Source organism: Bubalus bubalis, chromosome 17 (assembly GCF_019923935.1).
Source record: "Bubalus bubalis isolate 160015118507 breed Murrah chromosome 17, NDDB_SH_1, whole genome shotgun sequence".
Classification (NCBI taxonomy): domain Eukaryota; kingdom Metazoa; phylum Chordata; class Mammalia; order Artiodactyla; family Bovidae; genus Bubalus; species Bubalus bubalis.
Genome location: NC_059173.1, coordinates 8758009 through 8779746, shown reverse-complemented (window position 1 = coordinate 8779746; position 21738 = coordinate 8758009). Strand labels below are relative to the sequence as shown.

The window sequence follows — 21738 nt, the reverse complement described above, 5'->3', positions numbered from 1 at the left end:
GCTGGAATAACACACAAGACAGCTGGGGTTACCAGCAAGAACTTTGGACTACGACAGTGAAGTGAAAGTCGCTCAGTCATGTCCAACTCTTTGCGACCCATGGACTACACAGTCCATGGAATTCTCCAGGCCAGAATACTGGAGTGGGTAGCCGTTCCCTTTTCCAGGGGATCTTCCCAACCCAGCGATCGAACCCAGGTCTCCTGCATTACAGGCGGATTCTTTACCAGCTGAGCCACAAGGGGAAGCCCAAGAATACTGGAGTGGGTAGCCTATCCCTTTTCCAGCGGATCTTCCCGACCCAGCAATCGAACTGGGGTCTCCTGCCTTGCAGGTGGATTCTTTACCAACTGAGCTATTGGACTAAGATAGACTTGATATACGTCCTGGCTCTGTCACTTCTTAGCTGTGTGACCTTGAGTAAGTTGCTTCACCTCTCTGAGCCTCCATCCCTTTTCCGTGAGATGGGTGTAAGCAAAAGGACCTACCTTGGAGAGAAAATGCTGAGATCATGTTTGCCAGGCACATGGTCCAGGGTCAGGCATGTGGGGTGCAGGCAGCGGATGCCAGGACTGGCACTGGTCTACTGAAGCTGTTCCAGGGACCTCTCACTTACTTACCTCCAAGGATGCCATGCAAACCACTTTGTTAGCATGGTAGAAGAAAGTGGGCAGCACATCAAAGATGGTTGTTTCTGAGAGTATTAATTTCTACAGGAAACAGAAAGGGAAATAAAGAAGGAAAGGGGAATGCTAACAAATTCCAACCAGCAGTCAGAGGAGGGGAGGGATAGCGGCAGGGAAGAGAGGTTGGTCGTGTTGTTATCACAAAATGCTGCCAGGCCCCAGGCCCATGAGATCTGGATGTGCAGGCAGTTCTAGGGTGACTGTTCCCAGGGCTCCCAGCTCTAGCCATAGGGGGGTGCCTGGAAGCTTGTGAATGAGGCAGATTTAGGGGGTGAGGAGGGGGCCCTGGGAAAATGAAGCCAAGACCCAGCCATGTGAGTGCTCGCAGCTTCCAGTAAGCTCCATCACATGGGGAGTTTTAACATCATGCCTCCTGAGAGAGCCTTACTGCCTTGCCATCCATCCTGCAGGACCCAGCCTCTCTCAGAGCTGCCCCTGGGCCCCCTCAGGCAGCCCTGGCCATACTGAACTAAATTACTGGTGCTGGTGATTGTGCCCTGCATCCAAGCGCCAACCCATGTAGGGCAGGGAGAGCCCTCTTGCCCACCCCCAGGCCCCACTTGGGCCACGGCATGTGCTCTGTGCAACGTGGAAGGATGCAGATGGCCTCACCTTGAGGTTTTCCGGGCAGAACTGGTGGCCGTACATGTCGATGGCAGACAGGAAAATGGACTCCACTTGGTTGTGCCTCAGCTCGTAGGAGGGGAGGTGGGAGGCAATCAGGACCTGTGGGGGGAGGAGAGGGGATCGAGGGGCTGGGGTGAGCCATCCTCGCAGGGAAGACGCCAAGGGACGGTCCTGCAGCAGAGGGGCTGTGCATGTGGGGGGCTGGGTGTAGTGGAGGACGGCACCCCGTGAGCCCCGGGAGCGGTGGGAACCACAGCCGGCCAGCCTACCTGCCTGGCTCTGAGGGCCACCTTGCAGTGCTCGCTTTTGCTCAGCTGAGTCAGCTCATCAAGGATGGAGGTCAGCTCATCAGACAGGGATGGGTCTGGGCCACAGAGCTCATCCTTTTGGGGGACAGAAACAAGATCCAAGGGGATCTTCTGTTCCACCAGAAGGAGACAGGCCAGCACTCACTGGCCCTTGGCTGGGGGTCCAGCTGCCCCAGCCAACCTCCACAGTCTAATACATAAACCCTCCACCATTCTCCACTGCATTTTCACTCACCCATGCATCCACCCCAAAACATGCCCTAAATTCTTGGCACAAGGGAAAACAGAACCAAGTCTCTGCCTGCATCACTATTAATGGCCAGCAGGTCTAACAGGTATTTACTGTGGCCAGGCAAGCAGCTAGACCCTTTCCATTTATTTCCTCAAATGTTCTTCACCCACCGAGGAGTTACTATATGATTCCCATTTTACAGATGAGAAAACTGAGGCTCAAAGAGGCAACGTGCCTTGCCCCCAGGCTACCAAGCACATGCAAGGCAGAGTCGTATTTGAACTGAAGGCTCTCCTATCCCTAGGCCCTCTCACTCTTTCCTCTGTACATCTCTGCCTGACTTAAGGGGCTCAGTTTCAGAGAATAGGGATGAGAGGAAATAGAAGCAGGTATGAACAAAGAGTAAGGGCTATGTGAGGCTCTAGTGAGGGTATGCAAGCCAACTCTAGGAGCCTTGGCATGGGGGGAGTATTGAGGGCCTGGAGATGTCCTGCCAGAGAGAAGATATAGAGGTGAAACCTGCCAACAAGGCAGGGATGCTGGTTCCTATGGGCAACCCTCCTCTCTGCTTCTGGAACAAGGGACCTTTCTGCTGGAGACCAGGGCTGGGCGTGACCGGTCTTTGCATCTATTCTTATGCCCTAAATGCAAGAAGGGCTTAGGAAAGGCTCAGAGTTGATGCTCCCTCAATACCCACTAAGACAGAGCAGTGACTGCTGGGACCCTGAATACCTGGGCGTCACGCCCCGACCCCTGCACCAGGCTGTTCTCCAGGCAGTCACCAGACAGTGAGGCCGGGGGATCATTCTTTTCTACCTCTGTCTCTGCATGACCCTAATTAGAATAAGCCCACATTTTGTTTCTATAATCAGAAAATCTGTTTAACATATTAACATTTCACACACATACACAAGCACACAAGCAGGTCTGTGCTGAAGAAATCTCATGGGAAATTATTCTCAACCTTCTCTCCCTCCCAAATTTTGATTTGCTTTGTGTTATCAAATGGTGGTGACATTCGTCTCTATCATTCCCCTGGCCTGTGCCTTCAAGGACAGCACAGAACGCAGGCACTGTCCAAGGGCCAGGCTAGTGGTGTTCTAAGACAGGAAAGACTCGAGAGTTCCCTAGTGGCCTAGAGGTTAGCATTCCAGGCTTTCACTGTCATGGCCCTGGTTCAATCCCCGGTCAGGGAAGATCCTACAAGCCGTGCAGCGTGGGGAAATGAATAAACAAGAGAGGAAAGACCCAAGACAAGTTTGGTATGAAGTATTTTAAAATCTGGCGACTAGAATCTTTACAGGGAAAGCTGGTGGAGCCCTGTCCAACTCTGGGGAAAGGACGCCTTCTCCCGCTTACAATCAGCATGATCACCAGCTGGTTCTTCTTGGCCACCTGCGAGTGGGAGAAGATGCAGTCCAACACCTGGGCCATGTCTGGCTTCAGCTGCTCCCGGAGGTTTATCACACACTTGTCGTAGTGGGCTGCAGGGGGACAAGAAGCCACGTGGGGTAAGGCTGTGAGCCCTCCTGCCCCCATGGACTCATCACCAGTGCCTGGGGTGGCGACTCTTGCCTTGTTGGAAATGGTGCTCAACCAGTAAATATTTCCGCAGGAGGTCCAACACCACTGCCTTCATGTAGCCGCGGGCCCCACTGCGGTACCTGGGGAGGAGAAGAAGGCCGCTGAGTGATCAGCTCCATGTGCTGGGGTGCCTATTGTCTCCAGCAGGACTTTCAAGACTTGAAAAAGGAATTCAGTTCCTTTCAGTTGCTCAGTCGTGTCCGACTCTTTGCGACCCCATGGACTGCAGCACGCCTGGCCTCTCTGTGCATCCCCAGCTCCTGGAGTTTACTCAAACCCATGTCCATTGAGTCAGTGATGCCATCCAACCATCTCATCCTCTGTCATCCCCTTCTCCTCCCACCTTCAATCTTTTCCAGCATCAGGGTCTTTTCAAATGAGACATTTCTACGCATCAGGTGGCCAAAGTATTGAAGAGAAAACACTAATAAAGAATCTGGAGGAGGACTTCGCTGATGGTCCAGTGCCTGAGGATCTGCCTTGTAATGCAGGGGACATGGGTTCGTTCCCTTATCTGGGAACTAAGATCCCACATGCTGTGGAGCAACTAAGGCTGCCCACCACGACTGCTGAGCCCGTGCGTCACAACTAGAGAGTCCGTGAGCCGTAAGCAAAGATTCTGCGCGATGCAATGAAGATCCCGTGTGCCACAGCTAAGACCCGACATAGCCAAACAAATAGATAAATATTAAAAAAAAAAATCTAGAGGCTGCACCCTCGAATCCTTAGGTCTGGGAGGGATGCGTGAGTTGGTCCATCTGTGCTAACTCTGCCAGTCAGAGAGAGTGACGACTTGCCCAAGGTCACACATCCAACCAGAGGTCCCCAGAGAGAAGGAAAAACAGTCACAGAGCCGGGATGCTGAATGAGGTCAGCCTTGCCTGAATGAGTGAAGACAAATATTTTCAATTAACCATCCAATGGATAAAGACAATTCGAAAAATAAAACTTGAAAGACATTTACCAAACGATCCCTGTGTACATTTCACTTTCCTTTTAAAACCAAATGGTAACCTGGAGGTTCCTTAAACTATTTCCTCTTCCAAACCATTTCAGAACATGAGGAATGGGACGCTGAGTTTCAGGAAAGTTGAAACCAGCTTTGCTCTAGCACCAGCAAATGACATCAAAAGAGAGTATGAACCAAAAAGGCTGCTGGGTTCAAATGTGATTTTTAAAAACACACACGCACACAATACAGGATATACCTCTGAGATTTATATTTAACACAAGAAGAACCTGCTAGGGAATTGGATTCATTTATCATTTGTTCATACCTCCCGGTCATTTCTCCTATACTAAAGGATGGATTAGGGTTAGTGCTGGAAGAGTTCTGGGGAAAGGATTAGCTCTTGGCTATGGAACTCTCACTTTGTGGGGAATCCAAACGCAAATCTCCTTCCTCAGCTGCAACCCTATATTGTCAGTATGTGTCCTCACAAGCCAAGGAGTGCCCTGAAAAGAAGGGCATTTTCCCATAGCCATCTATCTTCTGCACCTCTTATAGTTTTTGGCACGTGGCTAATATGTCCTGAATTAACTCACTCCAGTCTGAAAATGTTTGAATTCTGTCCAAGAAGGAAAAGCTTTCTTGCTGGGTAGAGTTTTCATACAAAAGGGCAGTTCTTTTTATCAGCAGCATAGTTCTTCCTGCTCAAGAGCTATGTAAGACAAAATACAAGTTCTTAAAGAAAATTCTTTTTAAAAATTCTTACAAAGGTGGGACTACAGACCCCCTTACCTGACTCTTGAGAAATCTGTAGGTGGGTCATGAAGTAACAGTTAGAACCAGACAAGAAACAACTGACTGGTGCAAACTGGGAAAGGAGTGTGCCTGAGGCTGTATATGGTCACCTTGCTTGTTTAACTTATATATAGAGTACATCATGCGAAACGCCAGGTTGGATGAAGCTCAAGCCGGAATCAAGATAGCTGGGAGGAATATCAACAACCACAGATACGCAGATGATACCAATCTAACAGCAGAAAGTAAAGAGGAACTAAAGGGCCTCTTGATGAGGGTGAAAGAAGACAGTGGAAAAGCTGGCTTAAAACGCAACATTTAAAAAACTAAGATCATGGCATCCAGTCCCATCACTTCATGGCAAATTGAAGGGGAAAAAGTGGACGCAGTGACACATTTTATTTTCTTGGGCTCCAAAATCACTGTGGACGGTGACTGCAGCCATGAAATTAAAAGATGCTTGCTTCTTGAAAGAAAAGCTATGACAAACCTAAACAGCGTATTGGGTTTCCCTCGTGGCTCAGCTGGTAAAGAATCCACCTGTAATGCGGGAGACCTGGGTTCAATCGCTGGGTTGGGAAGATCCCCTGGAGAAGGGAACAGCTACCCACTCCAGTATTCTGGCCTGGAGAATTCCATGGACTGTATAGTCAATGGGGTCGCAAAGAGTCAGACACGACTGAGGAACTTCCACTTCACTTCACTTCAAACAGCATATTAAAAAGCAGAGATATCACTTTGCTGACAAAGGTCCGTATTGTTGAAACTATGGTTTTTCTAATAGTCATGTACAGATGTGAGAGTTGGACCATAAAGAAGGCTAAGCACTGAAGAATTGATGCTTGAATTGTAGTGTTGGAGAAGACTCTTTGAGAGTCTCTTGGACAGCAAGGAAATTAAACCAGTCAATCCTAAAGGAAATCAACCTTGAATACTCATTGGTAGGACTGATGCTGAAGCTCCAATACTTTGGCCACCTGATGCAAAGAGCTGACTCATTGGAAAAGACCCTGATGATGGGAAAGACTGAGGCAATAGGAGAAGGGGGTGGCAGAGGATGAGATGGTATCTAACCATCACCAACTCAACAGACATGAATTTAAGCAACCTCTGGGAGATACTGAAGGACAAAGGAGCCTGGTATGCTGCAGTCCATGGGTGGCAAAGAGTTGGTCATAACTGAGCAACTGAACAAGTTCTTTATCAATTCCTCCTTTGCAAGGATCCCCCAAAATCACAAGAATAATTTCTAGAATCATTTACAGCTTATTAAGTCATTTCATTCCACTATCTTATAAGAAAAGCTACCATGAGGACTTGCTGTGTTTCAGCACTTTACAAAAGTTAATCTACTGGTAATGCAAAATGATTCAGCATGTGAAGTGTTTTTAATTCCCATTTTACAGACTAGCAAACTGAGACTCGGAAGTAAAGGACGTTGCTTTGTTCTTCTGTTAGGCAGGGCTATGCCAGGGCTGGAACTGGGGTATCAGACCCTAGGCATTGTCTCTTGGTTTGAGCCTGCCCTTAAGATAGCAGCACCCTGGGGCAACACATGGATGAGTAAGTGTGACCACCACATCCCATGGAGGGCCCAGGACTCACTTCTGGACCAGCTGTACAATGCTCTGGGTGTTCATGAAGAAGACCTCCCGGTCGGCCTTCCGCTGCAGGGTGGCCGCATGGCAGTCCAGGATGGTGGCTATCTGAACGGGAAAACAGGACAAGTCTGGCCACTCAGACTACACAATCTGTCCACCACGCAGAAGTCACTGGAAGGACCCACCACAGGTTCCCACGCAGAGCCCACCAGAGGATCATTCAAAAACTCCAACCCAAAGCCCTCTGCCCCCCCAGAAACAGCTCTGTGTGCCCCACTCAACGTGTGGCTTGAGGACTAAAGAGCTCAGGACAACAACAATCACATCAAGACTTATGCATGTTCACACCATCCCTCTTCACAAACACTCCAGGGAAAGAGGAGAAGGGAATTTCCAACATCAGGGAGCATGAGGGTGTCGGGTGGGTCCTATTTTTACAGTTAGGTTGAATGCTATTGGCATACTGTTTTGTGGCAACAAAAATACCTCTAATGAAAAACCGGCATCAATAACAAATTCCCAGAAGGTTCCAACATGTACTATTCTCCACTGAGGTCCTTGAGAGCTTTGTTTTCATTATTTCTTTTTTTTTTTTTTTTCTGTTCTTTTTTTTTTTTTTTTTTAAACTTTACATAACTGTATTAGATTTGCCAAATATCAAAATTAATCCGCCACAGGTATACATGTGTTCCCCATCCTGAACCCTCCTCCCTCCTCCCTCCCCATTCCATCCCTCTGGGTCGTCCCAGTGCACCAGCCCCAAGCATCCAGTATCGTGCATCGAACCTGGACTGGCAACTCATTTCATACATGATATTTTACATGTTTCAATGCCATTCTCCCAAATCTTCCCACCCTCTCCCTCTCCCACAGAGTCCATAAGACTGTTCTATACATCAGTGTCTCTTTTGCTGTCTTAGTTGAGCTAGAATACATACACTATCATATTCCCCTCCTTCCTTTTAAAGTGTATATTTAATTCAGTGGTTTGTACTATATTCATGGAGATATGCAACCACCATCACTAATTTTAGAGCATTTTCATCACTACCCAAAGAAATCCTATAGCCATGGGCAGTCACTCACGCCTGCCCTGAGCCTCTGGCAAACACTAATCTACCGTCTCTTCTCCATGGACCTGCCAACTATGTTTCATATAAATGGAACTGGGCAACGTGAGCTTTTGTGACTGGCTTTTTTCACTGAGAATCAAGTTTTTAAGGCTCATCCCCAGGGTAGCATGAATCATTTCATTCCTTCTTATGGCTGAACAATATTCCAACTTAGAAGTTGACTTCGGGGAATAAGCTGACTTACACTGACCTCGAACTCCCCAAATTACTAACTCATGGGTGGGGGGTAATGGTGCAAGGAAGCCCTTCTCACCAGACCGAGGGCATGAAAATAAAAAAGATGGGACTCTTCCAGATGTAGGTTTCCTTTAACATGCTTGATAAAAGCAACCCCCCATCCAAAAGAACAAAATGAGGCCAATGTAGAATTATTAGAGATTTCTGATACTCCCCGGGAATGGATTCCATTCTTAGAAAATGTGATATATACGTACAGCCCCACGACTGTCACCCTACACAAACCCGAGGAGGAAGAATCAACACTACATATGGCGAGAAAAACTCACAATCTCCTCTCTTACGTCAGCCAGTGTAGTTCTGGAAAATGCTGACTATTCGCACCAACCACCTACTCCTGTTCCGAATCCGAGGACTACTGATAACTGTTTATGTCCATCTAAAACTGCTGTTTTGGGGGAAAGTGCTGGGATTCTACAGAGAAGGTGTGAAAGAAAACTCTTTTCAGGCCCCAGCATCTCGGGCTGTCGGTGTGAGTCTCACAAAGCCCAATTTGATGAGAGGCTGGGGGTCCAGACTGACGGGGGGCTGAGTTCCTGGAGGGTGTGGGTGCGGCCCTACCTGCTGGCTGGGGAACTGGCAGAGCACCGAGGTGATGTTGCTGGCGTACTGGGCCATCACCCTGCGGACGGCCTTCTCCACGGGGGCGGGGATGCGGCCCGACACGCTGGTCATGATCTCCTGAAGCTCCAGCAGCGGCAGCGACGGGTGCCGGAGGGTCCTCAGGAGCTTCTGTACCCAGTCCTTCAGCTGCAGCGGGACCAGAGTGTCGGCCCGAGGCCTACAGCCACCCAGCACGGGGTGGGGGTGCCCGACACACTAATCCATCCAGGCCCCATGCACTCTAGCAGCCCCTCTGGAACAGTCCCGGGGGGAATGGCCCCGGCCACCGACGGGGAGGAACACCCAGCCAGCTTCCCCCCAAGGACGGCCCCACTCCCCATCCTGTGCTTCCAAACTGCCAGCCTGGTGTGGGGTCAGGACATCAGGCTTTGCAAAGCATAGATGTTTGTGGGACGCTTGCTTTGTGCCAGACACTGTTTGAGGGCCCAAATTGACCTGTTCTCACTTGATCCTCAGAAACAACCCTAGGGAGTAGGTATAATTGGTACTCCCATTTCCCGTTTGAGGATATTGAAACAGAGAGGTTAATTGTTACCCAAAGTCACCCAGCTAGCAGGAAGCAATGCCAGGATGCAAACTCAGAGACTCTTAATAGCTGCACTGCCCTGCTTCTGGGTCACCGGAACTGTTGATGGTTTTTGAATGGGAAGGAGAATGTTGTCAACCCTGTAATGTGGTTGTAAGGTTTGAACTTGAAACCACGCACACACTGGCAACTGCAGAGGCTAAAAAAAATGTTGCAATGCTGGTAATTAGGCAGCCTAACATAGGGGCTAAGCACACGGACTCTGAAGCGGGAGAGTCATTGTTCAAACCCCCTCTTTGCCTCCTTATGGGTGAAAGGACCTAACAGGAGCAGAAGATATTAAGAAGAGGTGGCAAGAATACACAGAACTGTACAAAAAAGATCTTCATGACCAAAATAATCACGATGGTGTGATCACTCACCTAGAGCCAGACATCCTGGAATGTGGAGTCAAGTGGGCCTTAGAAAGCATCACTATGAACAAAGCTAGTGGAGGTGATGGAATTCCAGTTGAGCTATTTCAAATCCTGAAAGATGATGCTGTGAAAATACAATATGCCAGCAAATTTGGAAAACTCAGCAGTGGCCACAGGACTGGAAAAGGTCAGTTTTCATTCCAATCCCAAAGAAAGGCAATGCCAAAGAATGCTCAAACTACTGCACAATTGCATTCATCTCACATGCTAATAAGTAATGCTCAAAATTCTCCAAGCCGGGCTTCAGCAATACGTGAACTGTGAACTTCCAGATGTTCAAGCTGGTTTTAGAAAAGGCAGAGGAACCAGAGATCAAATTGCCAACATCCGCTGGATCATCGAAAAAGCAAGAGAGTTCCAGAAAAACATCTATTTCTGCTTTATTGACTACGCCAAAGCCTTTGACTGTGTGGATCACAATAAACTGTGGAAAATTCTGAAAGAGATGGGAATCCCAGACCACCTGACCAGCCTCTTGAGAAACCTATATGCAGGTCAGGAAGCAACAGTTAGAACTGGACATGGAACAACAGACTGGTTCCAAATAGGAAAAGGGGTACGTCAAGGCTGTATATTGTCACCCTGCTTATTTAACTTCTATGCAGAGTACATCATGAGAAACGCTGGGCTGGAAGAAGCACAAGCTGGAATCAAGATTGCCGGGAGAAATATCAATAACCTCAGATATGCAGATGACACCAGCCTATGGCAGAAAGTGAAGAGGATCTAAAAAGCCTCTGGATGAAAGTGAAAGAGGAGAGTGAAAAAGTTGGTTTAAAGCTCAACATTCAGAAAACTAAGATCATGGCATCTGGTCCCATCACTTCATGGGAAATAGATGGGGAAACAGTGGCAACAGTGGCAGACTTTATTTTTGGGGGCTCTAAAATCACTGCAGATGGTGACTCTTACTCCTTGGAAAGTTATGACCAACCTAGATAGCATATTCCAAAGCAGAGACATTACTTTGCAAAGAAAGGTCCATCTAGTCAAGGCTATGGTTTTTCCAGTGGTCATGTATGGATGTGAGAGTTGGACTGTGAAGAAAGCTGAGCACCGAAGAATTGGTGCTTTTGAACTGTGATGTTGAAGAAGACTCTTGAGAGTCCCTTGGACTGCAAGGAGATCCAACCAGTCCATTCTGAAGGAGATCAGTCCTGGGTGTTCTTTGGAAGGAATGATGCTGAAGCTGAAACTCCAGTAGTTTGGCCACCTGATGCGAAGAGTTGACTCACTGGAAAAGACTCTGATGCTGGGAGGGATTGGGGGCAGGAGGAGAAGGGGACGACAGAGAATGAAATGGCTGGATGGCATCATGGACTCGATGGACATGAGTCTGGGTGAACTCCGGGAGTTGGTGATGGACAGGGAGGCCTGGCGTGCTGCGATTCATGGGGTTGCAAAGAGTCGGACACAACTGAGTGACTGAACTGAACTGACTGAAGGCAAGTTTTGTAGCCTCTCTGTGTCTCAGTTTCCTCACCTATAAAATGGAATAATAAGAGTTCCTACCTCCCTGTTGTTGGGAAGGTGAAATGACTTAATAAGTGTTAAGTGCTTAGTGTGGTAGCTGGCACATAGCATGTACCAGACTAGAGCTGGCCATTATTACCATGACCACCATCACTGTGATGGACTATTCTGGGATAGAAGGTAATGTAGCAGTAGTTTTATAGCTACTGATGTCAAGTTCAGCAGCACAGGTCCTTCACAGAGGTCTGCAAATTTGAGGACTTACTTCTCTACAGACAACAGGACCCTGGATGAACAGAGTTGTGTCTCTGGACAAAGTCGCTTCCTTGCTGTCTCTTTAACAGGTGACCCACATCGACTCTTCTCTTAGAACGTGAACATTCTGTGTTGAGCTGAACTGAATCCCCAAAAGCAATGTAACCTTTACACCGGTTTATAATCAGAGAGAAATGTACTCTGATGTATACAATGAAACTGAGGAATCCCCTGAGAACAGGTCCTTGATAGAAATGACAGACTTTCTCATTTCTTACCCCAACAAAGATCTCTGGGATCTTTGGGCTCTTCACCTGTACCTACGCACGTGTGTGTGATGCACACCTACCCTGCACACATGACCCACCTTGATGCTAAAAATAGGCTCCGGCAGACAGTAGCCATTCATGATGTTGGTGAGATTTTCCAGGACACTGTGAAAAACCTGGTGCAGCTTCTCTCCGAGGATGGGCAGCGTGGGCTGTGAGGGGAGCTCCCCCATGAACGGCTCAGCCTGATGAGACACAATAGGAGCCAGAGGTCAAGACCACCGTGGCCTCCAAAGGAGACGGACCAGCCAAGGGCCAAGGCAGAGCCACCAACAGACAATATGTACAGCATACAGAGTGTGGTTAGGATGAAGCCTGAAGGGGAGGGGGACAGAAGAAAGCATCCTCTTGGAAAGTTAAAACTGCTCATACACACCCGTTTGAGGGTTCCAAATCTTCCCCTTGGTAAATACCCTGGTCAATTATGTATTCCAAACAATTTTGGAGTGTGTTAGATGTGATTGTTTTTTTTTAAAAAATGTTCACATGTAGAGGTCAGGGGAAGTCATTGTGGCTTCTACATGAGTTAACTTGAATTTCATGCTAACTAAGCAGCCTGTTTGTAGCCAAACATACACTGGAGATCTGCTTTAATTATTAAAAAAAAGAACACACTGACCAGAGGTACAGAAAGTCCATGTTAAAAATAAAGATGAGTATGGCCGAGTCCCTTTGCTGTCCACCTGAAGCTATTACAACATTACTAATTGGCTATACTCCAATACAAAATAAAAAGCTAAAAAATAAATAAAACAGAGATGCAATGCCTTTCCTCCTGGGATGCCAATGCTGGTTCTCCTCTGATGCTAGCAGGACTCCCTTCCTGGGGGCCAAGCCCATGGTGACTTGCTGTGCACACGCTGGTCTGGTTTTTTCCTTTTCGGTTTTTTTTGGGGGGGGGGGAATCTTAGGGGAAAGTCTTCCTGATTTGTTTCATGTTCATTGCTCCGACAAGACACAAAACTGTGCTGAAAACCATGCTTCTTGGGAGCAATTCCTCAGAGTTATCTGAAAGGTTGTCTTCCAGGCCGTGGTCCTCAGTTTGGCTCAAATAAAATTCTTTTCCTATTGCTGATTATTTTTGCTGACAGATGTTTTTGTTTGGCTTTGCTTTCTAACCAATATCATCTCCCTATTTTTCTATTTCTTTTCAGCTTTGCTCAAATCCCAAAGATGAATGCCTAGCACAGAGAAAGTTTAGGAAATGTTCATACAAATGTACATGCTTTTTGTAAATCATAAATATTTGGCCTTAGAGGATTCTCAAACAAAAGCTCCCCAAAGGGACTTCCCTGGTGGTCCAGTGGCTAAGGCTCTGTCTTACAATGCAGGGGGTACAGGTTCAAATCCTGGTCGGGGAACTAAGATTCCACATATTGTGAGGTGAGGCCAAACTTTTTTTTTTTTTAAAAAGGGGCAACACTGACTTCATGCATTCATTCATCTGTTAATTTATTTTACAAATATCTACTCAATATGGAGTAGGATATGGCAATCCATTCCAGTATTCTTGCCTGGAAAATCCCACGGACAGAGGAGCCTGGCGGGCTACAGCCCGTGGGATCGCAAAGAGTCGGACACGACTAAGCGACTGAGCACATCTACTCACCACCGACCATGTGAGGCACTGGAAGCCAGGAGTTGGGAGCATGCTATTCTGCTGGCCCAGAACCCTCAGCTTCCCATCCCCTCCGCTCCGCTCCTAGCCCTGCAGGCTCCTCTCCCCCTTCAAGATCAACCAGAGGGCTTCCTTTCTTCACAATCGGCTGCTGCTTCTCCCTCTGGACCCCCAGAGCCAGCGGCCAAGGACGGTCCCTCTGATTGAGCTGAATTACAAGGATTTATCTGCCTGTCTTTCTCATAGGCAATCATAAGCCTGCTGGGACTGGTGGCTGGGTTCCTGTCTCCAGACCCCAGCCCGGTGGGAAACGTCTGCTAAAACGAATCACAAGGTAGACACGGATTCACTTCCTGTTATCTAACAAAGCTCACTCTACTCCTAGCTTTGGGAACCCTCGGAAGACAATAACGAAAAGAAAGAGGAGAGAACAAATGAAACTGATAGGACAGTCTGGAGAAAAGAGACAATTTGATTTAAAAAAAAAAAAAATGCTTTTCTAGCTTTTTTTCTTCCTGGGCACATATGCTAATTATTGTAGAGAAAAACAAACAAACAAACATTACCTGCATGAATGGGGAGCCACCTCCCCGCACACCTGGCCTACTGTAGGATGGCAGGTCGCTTCATGTCTAAGAGACGTGACAATGCTATATAATGCACTGTGGGGAAGAGGGCTGCATCAGAGTTTACAGGAAATGAGAGGACGAGCCCTGTGCACATCTGAGGGAAGGTTCTTCTGGGCAGAGGGAGCTGGCCCGAGGGGGCAGAGTCCAGAGCGTGTGATTAAGGGGGAGAGGGAGGCAGAGGGTGAAGCCAGCGAAAAAAGCGGGACACACCCCCCGGGGGACCCTGAAGATCATTGGAAGCACGTGAGTTTTGCTCTTAGTGGGATGCTGAGGAGGGTGTGGGCACAGGCAGGCACGTTCCTGTGCCCATCGTGGTAGGTGATGCTTGAGGGCCAGGAGCCACCGGCCTGTCCAGCTCACAGAGTAGCTGTGGCGTGTCTCACATACCGGGCGCACTTTAGAAGGGTCATCGAGCTCCAGCCTGGCCACCATGCAGCCAGCTTCCAACATAGCCCCTGGGCGCCTGACATACTTCACCCTGCCACTTTCCTGCACGTTCAGGGTCGTGGTCATCTTCATGACCTGTTTTGCACAAAGAAGTAATTTCTACTTAGGTGGGGCCCCTCGGGTCTGGCCTGGGTCACCCCAAACTAGCAATTCTGGAGCATGGACTGTGTCACTTACAAAGAATGACCCTGTGGGCAGAGTTCAAGTGCACTGGGGAGAGAGGAGCAGCATTTACACAATCTATCGTGTGCCAGGCACGGTGCTGGTCATAAATCTTTACCATCTGCAAAGCCAGTCAGGGAGGCTGGTGTTTACTGTGCCCATTTCACAGCTGTGGAAACTGCTCCTTATTTCCAAAGGAAGGCCTTTCTCTTAGAAACACAGCTAAATCATATGATGTAGGGTGATTGATACATATCTTCCTAAAATGAGGTACTTTTTATGACTGGCTCCTTTTCTTAAAGGCAGAGAGAAAACCCTCTGGGGAACGAAGAATGTGTTTCCAGTCCAGTCATCAGCCCCTTTAACTGGTCTGAGTCTGGCCGTGTGGACACGATGAATGTTGTTAGCATGTATGGGCTTCAGACAGACAGGACCATCCTGCCCTTTGCTCAAAAGTTCATAACTTGGTCAATCAGGTCAGCCAGGCCTGGGCTGGAATCCCTGTACCCCACCCATCACTCTGTGATCTCTAGCACATGCCATCCACTCTCTGAGCCTCAGTTTCCCCAGCTGTAAAATGGGGGCGGGGAATGACAGGCTTGTCTCATAGGGCACTGATAAGGATTAAGCCAGAGGGCACACAGCAGGAGGCCAACAGGTGTCGGCTCCCACCACTGCTGCATCTTCATTACAAAATTCATTCTTTTCCTTGGCAGCAGAGAATGAGCAGGTTGGAATCCTGGCTTTGTGTGACCTTGAGTGAGTTTCTTAGGCTGCCTGGGTCCCATGTCTTCATGTGCAAAATGGAGGTTCTGTTTGGGTCCAACTCATGATTGCCAGGAAGATTAAAGAAGGAATTAAAGACAGAGAAAATGCTTAGAAGGGTGCCTGCCACATGGTAAGCGCTTTGCAGGTGTTGGGTTACCACTTTTTAATTGTCAGCATCATTATCATTTATCAGCTGGGGAGGTATACATTTTTTGAGATTTTTTTTTTCCCATGGAATAAGGCAGGGAACTGGGGCTGAACCCCCCACACAGTGGCTCTTTGAGGGATCTGCATGAGAGAACGCAGGAGAAAGGGGCAGTCTGTTGGCTTGAGTGTGGCAGCCTGGCCAGAGGGTCCTCCCTTGGGGAGCGGGTGTGAGGGCAGCCCGGCTGCAGCCCCACCCTGGGGGCCAGCTCTGCGATCACCTCTATCTCGGCGTAGCTGCCCCCAGCCTCAACGTGTTCCCCATCTGCCACGGTGTACTTCACCAGCTTCCCAGCCGAAGGGGATCTCAGGACTGTGGGGTCATTCTCCTTCTCAAACACGCACGTCTTGTTGCCAATGGTGATTCGGTAACTGGAGAGAGAAGGAGGTGGTGGGAACACTGGAGGGCACCATCTACCAAGGTGCCAGAGTCAGGCTTCTGACAGTGTCTTCCCTCCCTAATAGCAGCCGGGAGCATCACCGTGGGATGGTTTGAGAGACTCACTCCACTCTTCCCAAATGGTGTTGAAAATTACCCCAAAGACTTTGGGGGTGAGCTGGGGTGGGGCCCCTTCCTGGCAGAAAACTAGCTCCTTTTCCTGACATAATTCCAACAGGCTTTGGCATGGAGAAAGCAATCAGCAATATCGATATTATTCAATACATACTGACCCAGGGAAAGGCTTCTCCTTATAACAGAACTGCTTCCCTGGTGGCTCAGACAGTAAAGAATCTGCCTGCAGTGCGGGAGACCTGGGTTCAATCCCTGGGTTGGGACGATCCCCTGGAGAAGGGAATAGCTACCCACTCCAGTATCCTTCCCTGGAGAATCCCCATGGACAGAGGGGCTCTGGTCCAGGGTCGCAGAGTCAGATATGACTGAGAGACTAACTCTTTCACTTTCTGTAACAGAACCAGGAAGAGCATGCCCCATGGGTGGTTCCTATAATCACCCTGAATATTCTTGGCAGAGAGAACACAGGTTAAAAAGAGGTAACACAATGCCGATCTGGGGTGTATCTTGTCTGCCTTCTTCCATGAAGGACTGGGAAAGGAACCTGCATTCCCTAACTGGAGCTCTTTCAGGCCTGGGGCCTCTGGAACCCCCACCCCCCATTCCTCCCCCACTTTACTCTTCTTGGCCTGGGGTCTTTGCTGCCTGTTCAGCTTGGAGGTGGGAGTAGGGGTTTGTGTTTCATTGTGTGAGCCTGGGCTGGTCAGACACCCCGGAGTAACAGGGTCTCTGTCTCGTGAGGCTCCCCACATTGAGTGCTTCCGGGTCACCCCATGCTCCACCCATCCTGACCCATAGCAACCTTCCCTGCTGCCATCCGCTTGTTCGATGTATCTCTTCCCTGACAAGACTCCATGAGTTGTGACCACGGGTCTCTGCTGACACCTAGCCTGACACCTGGGCTAAGTATTGAGTTGGCCAGAAAGTTTATTTGTAGATAACATCTCATAGAAAAACCCAAGCGAACGTTTTGGCTGACCCAACAGATGCTCAAATAAATAGCCACTACCCTAACTGGATAACCGCATCTTCTCCCAGCCTTGCTCTGACGGGTGTGGACACTGCAGCTCAGACCCGGAGCTGCTGGGACTCAGTGCACACCTCGCCGGCTGTGGAGCTGGCAGCCCTGAATCCATCCACATTGCTAGAAAAGGGATGCCTAGGGGCCTTCCATGGATGCCAACCTGCAGCCTTGGATTCCACCCTCGAGATGAACCTCCCCAAGAGCCCCAGAAGGTCCTGGAGAAGATGCCTTGGCTAAGAGCCTGAACCTGCACACGGACCTCGTGTGGGTGGTGGGGGGAGCTGGCTCTGGGTGTCCCCGGCCACACACCTGTCCACCTCCTCCTTCAGGTAGGTGGTGTAGCTGTTGCCGCTGCAGGACAGCAGTAGCCCCCCATCATTCAGCCGGTGAGCATCGATCTCGATGTGAGAGCCGTTCATGATGAGGACGAACATGGTCGGAGACTGCCGGGCCACCTGTGGGGACAGGTTCTGCCCTTGAGCCGTGGTTCTGCTCACATGCTGTGAGGAGCTAAACAGTGTCCCCTCAGGTCCACGTCCTTCCCAGAACCTCGGCATGTCACCTTACTCGGAAACGGGGTCTTTGCAGATGTAGTCAGTTAAGGAGGGGTCATGCCGGATTAGGGTGAGCCCTGAATCCAGTCTGACTGGTATTCTTGTAAGACGAGAAGAGACCCAGACAGGCACAGGAGGAAGATGAAGACAGACAGACACAGACGCACTCACAGGTGGCCGTACAAAGCCAGAGGCTGGCAGCAATTGGAGTGATAACCTCTAAGCCAAGAACACCGAAGACTGTCCACGACCGCTGGAAGCTAGGAAAGGGGTGGTTCCTGGGAGCCTAAGAGACCTCGGCACAGCCAACACCTTGATGTTGGACTTCTGGCCTCCAGAACTGAGAGAGAATGAATTTCTGGAACCGGTGAAGACACCGGTTTACGGCAGCCGTGGGAACCAATGCATGCTCTATAATGCCTTGTTTGTGCATGAGGCCCAAGCCTACGGGTTCTGAACCCAAAGCCCATAGGTCTCAAGGTCACGGGACTGCAAGGGGAGTCCCGGGAGCAGGCATGGAAAATCCATTGCAGGGGTGGTGCACGGCAGAAATAAAACTCCCTTGAGCCCCCAGAGTGTTGGAGACATCCAAGAAATAGAGACCTTTACCTTGAGGATGTACTTGACGCCTCCATAGATTAATTCTATGTCCACGATGTTCAGCAGAGAGTCTGCGGGGAGGACCTGGCCCCTGGGAGAGAAGACAGACCTGCAGTGAGTCTAGGAGTGACCGAGAACTCTGCGGCCATCCATTCTCTGGACTTTAAAAGCCACCTTCTCTTTGCCTCTCCTAAGCATCACCATGGCTGGTTGATAAAGTCAAAGGATGGACAGACCCAAGGAACCTGATATCCCTTAGAACTGAAGGAAACTGGTCTTGCTGCAGGATGTGAAATTTCAAAAGGGCTTCCCAAGAAGCAAACTCCACACTGCTTCTTCTGGGAACAAGTCCTTACGTGGGAATCCTGCCACCTGCTTATGAAAGAAACCAGCGCACGGGCAGGGCCTCTGCCCTGTTCACATGTGCCGCTGTTCACATGCTTCAGTCGTGTCCGACTCTGCGCAATCCTATGGACTATAGCTTGCCGGGCTCCTGTCCATGGGAGTTCCCAGGCAAGAGTACTGGAGTGGGTTGCCATGCCCTCCTCCAGGAGATCTTCCCGACCCAGGGATCGAACCCAGGTCTCCTGCATTGCAGGCAGATTCTTTACTGCTGAGCCACCAGGGAAGCCCATATTGTGACTCTATTACCATTCAAAAGCACATTGTCTGGGACTTCCCTGGTGGTCCAATGGCTAAGCCTTGGCGCTTACAATACAGGGGGCCTGGGTTTGATTTCTGGTCAGGGAACTAGATCCCACAGGCTGCAACTAAGACCCAGTGCAGCCAAATAAATATCCTTTTAAAAAGCATATAATTCAAGGACTAAAAACTTTCATCCTTCTATTTCCCTTTTGGTAGTCTCCTTTGCCTATCACAGTGGTTTTCAATGGGGGCGGGGCAGGGGGGAGGGAGATTTCTGCCTCTCCCCAGAGGACAGATGGCAGTATCTGGAGACACACTCGATTGTCCTGACTTCCGGAGGAGGAGGAGGGGATGCTTTGGATGGGCTAACGTCCCATCTGGCACAGGTCAGCCTTCACCACAAAAGATGACCCAGCCCCAAATGCCAGTGGTACAGAGGCTGGGAAACCCTGGTCCATCCTAAGAGGGACCTCCTGGCCATCTTCATGGGGTCCATTTCGCTGGTCACCTGACTCATTTATAGAGGTGACCTATAACCTGCTTTGCTTCTCAAATTCACATCCTCCTCTCTGAACTCCTGCCTGTTGTAACTTAACTTACACAAGTCAGCATGAGTATGTACGTGGCTGTCTGCAGGATGACAGCTGTCTTGGCCTTGAGAATCCCTCTCATCCCCCAACCCCAATCATCCAGCCTCTTCCAGGGCAGCCCAGGTTTATCTGAGGAATTCTACAGAGGCAAGCACGTTGGAAGGACTGATGCCAAAGATGGAGCTCCAATACTTTGGCCACCTGATGCGAACAGCCGACTCATTGGAAAAGACCCTGATGCTGGGAAAGACTGAAGGCAGGAGGAGAAGGTGATGACAGGAGGGGTTCACTGAATGTGTGGTGACTGATTCGCACCCAAAGAATGCATGTGTCTGCCTTACTTGCCACCAACATGTATCCCAAGAGGGGAAAGGAAGTACCCCTACGCCCTACCTTTCCAGTGAGTGTAGGAAGTCCGTCATGCATGTTCTAAACATGGAGTCGGCCACGTTCAAGGCTCCGCACACGACCCCGAGCATGATATCTGGCTTCTCAGCCTGGGAGAGACTCTGTGCATCAGTATCCACAGGGACCGAGGCCACAGGGAGCTGGGGGAGGGTGGTGGTTCCAGGACCCCCAGGGGAGATGCGTGCAGCCCTCTACCTGCACTTTCTCGGCAATGAGGTTATCCAACCAGCTGGTGTCAATGTCGTTGTTCTGAAAGTTCTCAGTCTCCAGAAGGTTGGTGAGATATTCCACGGTGGTCCTGAAGTCGCCCCTGATGGATAGTTCCTTCAAAGCCACCACCATGTTCCTTGAGGGGAAGGCACACAGATTGTTTTCCCAATTAACATATGTGTCATCAGCTCCAGCGTGGTTCCCAATGAGCCAGAACCTCAGAGAAGAGAGGGTCCCGAATCAGACAGCCTCCAGCATGGGCTGGCCCAGCAAATCTTGGGCCAGTGACTAAACTGCCCCAGCCTCAGTGTCCTCATCTGGAAAATGGGGGGATAACCCTGCCTTCTCACAGGTACTTGGGGATTCAAATGAGACAATCCATATAAAGCACATGGTCCCTGATCAGTAAATGTTAGCTGTTATGAAATGATTAATTAGTGATTATAATTGTTATCAACCTTGCCAGTCACTTTGACTCTGTCTCCTGCTGGACCTGTCAAAATCCCTCAGCATCCCAAGGAGGAGTCACTCTCTAGCTGTCCACCCAGCTCCCCAGTGTGCCTGGCGTGCACGGACATATGGCCGACGCCAGCACCCCACTCTGCACAGGGCAGTCGCCAGCCTGCACGCGCTTGGCTGTAACCACCTCCTGTTTCCCAGAGGGCCCCCCCCATCAAACACATGTCCAGTCCAAAGGGCAGAAAACTCCACTCTCTATAAAATCAGGGAGAGTGTTATAGGGGAAACACACGAGATGATATCGCTTATACATGGAATCTAAAATATGACGCCAATGAATGTATTCATGAAACAGGAACAGACTCACAGACATAGAGAACAGACTTGTGGTTGCCGAGGAGGAGGGGGTGGGGGAGGGATGGGTGGGAGGCCGGGCTTAGCAGATGCAGACTGTTATCTATAGGATGGACAAACAGCAACGTCTTACTGTATAGCACAAAGAACTGTATTCAACATCCTATAATAAACCATAACAGAAAAGGATATTTTTAAAAAAGAATGTACATATATATATATGTTTAACCGAATCACTTTGCTTCTGCTGCTAAGTCACTTCAGTCTTGTCCGACTCTGTGCAACCCCATAGACGGCAGCCCACTAGGCTCTCCCGTCCCTGGGATTCTCCAGGCAAGAACACTGGAGTGGGTTGCCATTTCCTTCTCCAATGCAGGAAAGTGAAAGTGTAAGTGAAGTCGCTCAGTCGTGCCCGACACTTCGCGACCCCATGGCCTGCAGCCTACCAGGCTCCTCCGTCCATGGGATCTTCCAGGCAAGAGTGCTGGAGTGGGGTGCCACTGCCTTCTCTGAGTCACTTTGCCATACAGCAGTAATTAAGACAACACTGTAAATCAACTATACTTCAATTTTTAAAAAGATGTAGGTGTTTTGGCATTTGAGGGCTTCTTTGTCAATGTGGATTTCTTGGGGAACTACTTAAGAGACTTAAATTTAAAAGAGGGCCCCCCTGCACCTTTTTTTTTTTTTTTAAATAAAAAGCTATAGCACTTAGCA

General features: G+C 49.3%; 1 protein-coding gene across 5 annotated transcripts in view; it reads right to left on the bottom strand.

Annotated features, from left to right (window-relative positions):
• The window catches only part of ACACB (acetyl-CoA carboxylase beta), a 115370-nt gene that overhangs the window by 37702 nt on the left and 55930 nt on the right, over positions 1 to 21738 (bottom strand). For 4 of the 5 annotated variants that reach the window (XM_006044834.4, XM_044930041.2, XM_044930040.2 and 1 more), the window contains 14 exons: positions 20194 to 20344; positions 19984 to 20087; positions 18365 to 18446; positions 17511 to 17656; positions 15885 to 16035; positions 14470 to 14604; positions 11874 to 12020; positions 8714 to 8902; positions 6787 to 6887; positions 3429 to 3517; positions 3213 to 3337; positions 1583 to 1696; positions 1299 to 1412; positions 621 to 710 (listed from right to left, as the gene is read on the bottom strand). In XM_006044834.4, coding sequence (XP_006044896.3) covers positions 621 to 710; positions 1299 to 1412; positions 1583 to 1696; positions 3213 to 3337; positions 3429 to 3517; positions 6787 to 6887; positions 8714 to 8902; positions 11874 to 12020; positions 14470 to 14604; positions 15885 to 16035; positions 17511 to 17656; positions 18365 to 18446; positions 19984 to 20087; positions 20194 to 20344 — 1738 coding nt within the window. The remainder of the gene's footprint in view (positions 1 to 620; positions 711 to 1298; positions 1413 to 1582; positions 1697 to 3212; positions 3338 to 3428; positions 3518 to 6786; positions 6888 to 8713; positions 8903 to 11873; positions 12021 to 14469; positions 14605 to 15884; positions 16036 to 17510; positions 17657 to 18364; positions 18447 to 19983; positions 20088 to 20193; positions 20345 to 21738) is intronic. The other variant, XM_044930039.2, reaches the window with a different exon arrangement.